We start from the raw sequence: 7,300 nt of genomic DNA, 5'->3' as shown, positions 1-7,300 counted from the left end.
ATGACTGAGTCTGGCAATCTGGCCTCTGGGTAAAGATAATATAATTTAATATATATTAGTATTATAAGTGTATACAGTTAAGTTAATTTTGAGGATTTCATGTTTCGTTGTTGCACCTTGCAATACGGGTAAAATTTTTTCCGGGTTTCGGGTTTCGTATTAAAACCCGAATAAAATTGTTTGCGGGTCACCCGGGTTTTACGACCCAGGTTCAAACCCGTTTTGACTCCCTGCTTAATATAGGTGGATTTTCAAGATGATGGAAATGAGCCACTATTTAAACAAAAATTAAAGAGATATATGATAGGTGGTGAAAGTATAAATCTGCAGTTAAATAAAAATATAGGTGAGACTGAGAGAGACCATCAGGACCATTGCATTTTTGTAAGATAGAATATCTAATTCATTGAAAACTTCTAGGAGTTCAATATGAAGTGAATTTAACGAATCAATAGATTAAACTATATTAGACTGGAAATTAATATTTGTAGGAGCTGTATCTGTATCTTTACTGAAGAGAAGTATTGACTAAATAAGTCAACAATTTCTTGACCATTATCAGCTGTCTTATGGTTAAATGACATTGTGTTTGGTAAACCAGATGATTTTTTAATATTATTAAATAAGACCAACATTTCTTAGGCTGGGATTTAAAAGATTTTTGAATTTTAATTAAGTATTGGGAGTAATCAAATCTACTTAAGGATTTGCATTGAGCACGTGTGGAAGAGAATTGTTGGTAATCATTATGTGAGTTAGATAACTTAAATATTGAATGTTGGTATTTTTTTAATTTGATTAGATTTATTAAGTCTTTAGAAAACCAACAGGGAAATTTAGATTTGCAGTATCTTTTTTTAGGAATAAAAGTGTTATCTAATAACATAGAATAGGAGCGAATAAAATTCTTCAGTGATGGTTGTAATATCATTACTAATATTGAAAAATTCCGTACAATTTATTGAACCAAGGAAAGATAAAATATTATTATAATCACCCTTATACCAGTCATAGGTTTCTTCGGAAAAAAGATAGCGGAGAGGGTGTGTAGAACTGAGAGTAACTGACATTAATAGGTGGGTGATAATTATCTATAGGAACTATAGCATCCTTTTTTAAAGATATAGAATGAGAATTAGAATTGGATAATATAAGATTCAGTATTGAACCATAACTATTGAAAATTGTATTTATTTGAAAAAGATTAAGAAATGCTAGGTTTTCCAAAAAAATAGCTTCGGGAGAGGATAGGTTTAAGTTAGCATTTAATGATGCTTTATTTAAATTTGGAAAATTAAAATCACCAAAAAGTAGAAGATCATCATTTGGGCGAGAAGAAATTAGGTTATCTAAAATAGAAAAATATTCATTATACAAAGATGGAGAATTTGGTGGAAAATAGATACAACCCACAATTAAATTTTTAGTGTTATTAATTTTTATAGAGAAAGCATAATTCTAACGATCTTACATCAATATCAATTGGTGAGGAGATACATTTTTTATTAACTGCTATTAAGACCCCTCCTCCTCTGGTCAACGAGCTAGATAATGATCTATCACATCTATAAATTTCGTAATTTACTATACCAAGTTTAAGTGAACTAACATTATTATGTAACCAAGTTTCAGTAAAAGCTAAAATATTAAAATCTAAGAAATCTTTTATGTATGATAATTTAGTGAATTGACTTTTACATTTTTCATATATTTTATTGTAATAGAAAATTTAAAAATTACAATTTAGTTAATTTTATTTAATAATATTAATAGTTTTTGATAAAAAGAAAGCATTTAAATACATGTATATAAATAATTTAGAATATAGAAGTCATTATGCAATGAAAAATTTTGAATTTTATTCCTTATAACATAATATATTTTAAATTTTCTAAGGCTTTGGCGTACTAAAGTGTTCGTTTGTCGGCCTCTTTAGGACATATACTATTATAGCGCTCCCGGAGATGACGACTATCAGTAGTAAAATGTTCAATCAATTTTTTAAACAAGTGACGACACCTTATCAATACACCTTGGTTTAGTCATTTTCTTGTTCTATGGTTTATGTAGTCACAAATTATATATATTTTCATATAATCTGTGGTTTAGTTAAGGCACTATAAAGGCACTATTAAGGCTACCAATTCTCCCAATTTTTTTTCTCCCCAATAATTTTTCTCTCCAATCATATTCATTCCGAAAAATACATTTTCTTCCAAAAACTATTAGTCCAAATTAGAAAATGTCAAATAAATAATTCTCCCAATTAGTTTATTCTGAAAATTATTATCCCAATACACATTGTTCCAAAGAAAGTGATAACTGATAACATATTCTGTGATAGCTGATAATGATAACATATAGCTTATACCACGATACCATGATACCAGCATATACCAGCATATTACAGTGACACAAATTTTAAAAAAACATCATACAGTGATGCCATGCTAGCGGCACTCGTCGCTACGCTCCTCGGCGCCGTCGCTCCGCTCCGCAAATCGAAAATATCCCCCGACTTGCTGTGCAACACCACGTCAAGTTGGTCACAGGGTAACCACAGGTTAACCACTGTACGTACAACCACTCTTATCGGTCCTTATCATTTTTCGGACAAGTGCTTATCATTCGGATAATATAAGCACAGAATAACTATTCTGTGATATAAGATTATATAAGATTATATATCGAATATTTTGGTTTCTAAATAACAATTATCCCAATTTTTTATGTATATAATAAACAATTCTCCCAATTAACTTTTATTCCAAAATTGGGAAAATTGTACATTGGGACAAAAATATTTTGGGTGAATTTGGATACTCCCGATGAAATCTATAGATTTCATCTATTCTGTGGTATCTACATAGACCTTATACCACGGCTATAGATACTATAGATACTATACTACATAATATCTATAGCCGTGATTCACACGACACGACACGAGTAGTTGTGAACCCGCCTTTACTCTATGATCTATAGTCCTCTAGTTTAGTGCTAGTCAAGGTGGATATATATCCACCTTGGTACTAGTCTTAACTAGTCTTATCTATGACCGTAGATATTATAGATAGCTGGTAATTTAATTTAATGTTTTTTTAAAATTATCTCACAAGTTATACATTTTTTCATTATTGTTCATTTCGACTCAATTTTGTGCCTCGAAAATTTTTGCAAAAATACAATCCGCGTCAAAATTATATACAATTCAATATTAATAATAGACACAAAAAAAATTAGCACAATTCTATTGTTACATTTATTATTTGAGTTTTGAGTGTCCTGCAAATCGCATTCAAATTTTTTGGTATTATTATACTATTATTCAGTACAAATGTTTATAATAATAGTATCTTGTATCTTTTGGAAAAAATATATATTATACTAGTATAAAATGTATCATGATACATGATACTTCATACTTTAAAAGTATGTATCTCGATACAAGATACAATTGTATCTTTGATACGGCCCAACCCTGGTGCCAGTGTATGCTGTGTAACATCAGCTAATTACATTTAATTGTAATATTTTAGATTACATAAACTATGTAAACTAGTAAACTTTATAAACTGTTTGTTCCTTAAATTAAACTTTTTTATTTAGGCGACCAAATTTGAACTACTATGGAGTCTTTCAAAAGAGTGCTTTCTATACAGAGCCATGTTGTTAGTGGATATGTGGGTAATAAATGCGCTGTGTTTCCATTACAGGTAATTGTATAAATACAATTAATATTTAGAACACTAAAAATAATTATCGTACTTTATCATAGATAATGGGTTTTGAAGTGGATGCTATAAATTCTGTTCAATTATCAAACCATACTGGATATAAAACTTATTATGGCCAAATATTAAATGAAAGTGATTTATGTAAGTTGTTTATTTATTATATTATAGGTACTTACAATATTTGTATATTAATTATAAAATACATATTATGACTTTTTAGCGGAATTAATAACAGGTCTTGTTGAAAATGAATTGCATAATTATTCACATCTATTAACTGGTTATACTAGATGTCCAAAGTTCTTAAAGAAAGTTGTGGAAGTTTATAAAATATTGAAAATGAAAAATCCAGGGTTGATATATGGTGTGTATTCTGTTTGACTGTTTATAAATATAATATTATCTTTACTTAAATTTAATGGATACATTTGATAAAAATTATGAACCATAGCTGTAATAAGTAGGTTTGATAATTGACAGTAAAAATAGGTTGTCATGAATCCTAAGATTAGGGAGGATACCCAGTGGTAACACCCTATAAAGTGACGGCAACAATGAACATTTTTAAAATTTGAAAGGTGTTACCTGGTAGCAACATCCAGCACTTATTCTGCTCGCCTACTAAAGAAGCAGATCTCTACACCATTGTCTTTTAAGTCTGCGGCGTGGGTTATCGGGCAGTGTGTGTTTTTTGGTAGTTTAGAGATTAGTGGATTGGTGTGTTGTTGAAGTTTATTGTGAAATCTGGTGTAATATAATTTGGAGATTGGGTTAAGATTTTGGACTTAAAGATATTTGTGGAGATTGTTATTAGTTAAGTACTAGAGCGCAGATGAAAATAAATGAAGGCATATTGACTGAAAGGCTTGGATTGTACGGGTGTTAGAAGGTTTAACACCGCCATAGGTCCATAGTGGCCTGAGTAAGGACTTGTAAATTAGTAGTTTGGTATTTATATTCATTTAAGGTTTCAGTAGGGTCTAAGGAGGTGGAGACTGGTATTAAGATCCAGGTTAGTTTATTGTCGAGGATGAGACCACAATATTTAACTTCTGATTAGGAGGGGATTGGGATGTTGTTCAATGTGACTAAGGGGCAACATCCTTTTCTTAGGGTGAATGTGGTCAAGAGGATGGAAAATTAAAATTAACGAATCCAAGCCCTCCTTCATTACATTCACCCTAAGAATTTGTTAATTTTAATTTTCCATCTTCTTGTCCAGAGGTCAATTATGTTGAGGTGTCTTTGTAACATACTAGAAACAATGATTGGATTTTCATTGGAAGCCACAATTGCCACGTGATCCGCGTAGGAACAGAGTTCAGTAAAGGAAATTTTAAGAATGTCGTGGGGAACTCCGGCTAAGATGTTGAAGTAGTTTGAGTGGCTCGAGTTCTGGCGTAGGGTGAAAGTACGGTTGCTCAAATACAATTTTACCAATAGGAAGTAAGGCGCAGGCAGACATTTTTTAAGTTTGAAAAGTAGGCCATCAAATCAGACTCTATCGAACGCTTGAGCAACATCCAAAAAGACGGCAGCGCAATAATGTTTTTCTCTAGAGAAATTGAAATAGTGTCAACTACTCTATGGAGTTGGTGAATGGTGAAGTAATTGGGTCTGAATCCAAATTGAGTGTCGGGGATAATTTTTGCCACAATAACCATCCCCCGATCAGCCTCTTTATTAGAATTTTTTCGAATACTTTAGATAATGTTGGGAGTAAATTTATAGGGTGGTGAGAAGTTACTTTTTCAGGAGGTTTGTTTGGTTTTGGAATCACTATTATCTCTGTAAATGTCTAAGTAAAAGGGTAATAGGATAAATGCAGTATTGCGTTATAGATATAGTAAAGTAATATGATTACTTTTTTGGGTAGGTTTTTAGCAGTACGAATTATGATTCTGTCAAACCCAGGAGCTTTTCTGTTATGGAGTTTTTTTTATAATGAATTTGATTTCTCCGGGACTGGTGTGTTTAGCTGGGAGTGAGACGGGTAATGCAGACTCTAAGGAATGTGTGACAACTTGGCTTTGAGTGGGATTTAGAGTTATGTCATGTTGAGTGAAGGTTTGGGATAGATGTTGGCCAAATAGGTTTGCTTTTGCTGTGTCAGAAACCTCCCATGAGTTATCTTCTTTACGGAGAGGAGAGGAAGTGGAGACTGTTTTTAGGATTTTTTTTGTCGTTTTCCAAAGACAAGAGTTATGAGTTGTTAAGTTTTGGATATATTGTTGATAAGTTATAGAGTTATGTTGAGTGCTTTCCTTAATTTGTTATTTAGTTGGTTGTAAGTATGTTTTTTGATGAGATATTTGTGCCTTTGCCACCAAGATCTGACTTTACGTTTTTCTTGAAGAAAATATTTTATATGGTTCGGAAGTAAGTAATTTTTGGGGTGTATTGTGCTTGGTGTAGTTGCCAAGTGTATGCATTCCTGGATATCTGAAGTGAGCTTTTGGATAGTACAATGTCAATATCTCCGCTTGATTTTAAGGAAGGGTTGAGTTGTGTGCGAGTTTTGATGAGTTTTATAAAGTACCTAATAGGGTACCTATTTTTTTTTTTTTTGTCACTATCAATTACTTTTTCAGCGCTTATTAAATGTATTTGATGGGTATGTCTTTTGTCCATGGTCATATGAAATGGATAATATTTTAGCATAAAACCGATCTATGCATTATATTATTATTTCTTAAATTTTTTCTAATGTAGGAAAATATTGTCAATGGCCAACATGCGAGCATTGTTATTGGTGACGGTCGGACAGTAAAATTTTATTCTTGTAATTTTAATTTAATTTAATTTTAATTATAAACGCTTAAGGCATAGAGTACATAATATGTAGAATAAATTAAGTAACAAAATCATAGATACAAAAATGCAAATTAAATTAGAGTAATACAAATGATATTAACAGTTAAAGATTATAAGTAACTTATTTCTTTAGATAGTTATAGTGAGTACAAAAATACATTAAGATAAATGACTTATTCCATGAATACAAATAAACAGTATACAAGTTAATTACAAGTATTGTAAAATAGGTACAAATAGTATTATTAGTTATTTATTATTAATGTTCTTAGACAAGTTTTTAATTTAGGCAGTGAGTCAAAAAAAAAATTAAATGTTTCTAGTTTATTTCCTAACATTAACATCCGGTTAACTGAAGCGAAAAGACAAAATTTTTTTTCGAATGTGAAATCTGGAATTGGAGCGAAGTGATATTAGAGACATTAGAGGATCAAAGACAGATTTTCAGGACAGTCGATTTTGGAATTAAAAAAATTATATAACTAATGAAAATCACAATATTGCCTTCTGAATTCTAAAGATTCTATATTAAATTTGGTAGCTATCATTGTTAGTGGTAATGGCAACATATGTAAGAATCGGTATTGAACTTTAAGGTCATTTTGATTAGAATTCCAAATCAATGACCCGTATTCCAGAATAGATTGCCTCATTGATAAATAAATTAAATAAGTGGGGGGGGGGGGGGAATAATTACCACCCTGTGGCACTTCACACAATATGTTGATATATGACGAGTAAGAATATTC

The 7,300-nt window shown here is 31.0% G+C and overlaps 1 protein-coding gene across 4 annotated transcripts in view; it reads left to right on the top strand.

Annotated features, from left to right (window-relative positions):
* Positions 1 to 7,300, top strand: part of LOC100167309 (pyridoxal kinase) — a 16,134-nt gene that overhangs the window by 5,155 nt on the left and 3,679 nt on the right. For 2 of the 4 annotated variants that reach the window (XM_001950982.5, XM_008191721.3), the window contains exons 3-5: positions 3,610 to 3,716; positions 3,779 to 3,878; positions 3,958 to 4,101. In XM_001950982.5, coding sequence (XP_001951017.1) covers positions 3,630 to 3,716; positions 3,779 to 3,878; positions 3,958 to 4,101 — 331 coding nt within the window. In that variant the 5' untranslated portion in view covers positions 3,610 to 3,629. Of the gene's footprint in view, positions 1 to 2,933; positions 3,311 to 3,609; positions 3,717 to 3,778; positions 3,879 to 3,957; positions 4,102 to 7,300 lie in introns of those variants that run through there. The other 2 variants (XM_008191723.2, XM_008191722.3) reach the window with 2 other exon arrangements.

The sequence above is a fragment of the Acyrthosiphon pisum genome, chromosome A1 (genome assembly GCF_005508785.2).
Source record: "Acyrthosiphon pisum isolate AL4f chromosome A1, pea_aphid_22Mar2018_4r6ur, whole genome shotgun sequence".
Taxonomy (NCBI): domain Eukaryota; kingdom Metazoa; phylum Arthropoda; class Insecta; order Hemiptera; family Aphididae; genus Acyrthosiphon; species Acyrthosiphon pisum.
Note: the sequence above shows the minus strand (reverse complement) of the source record. Positions and strands in the feature narration are given on the sequence as shown.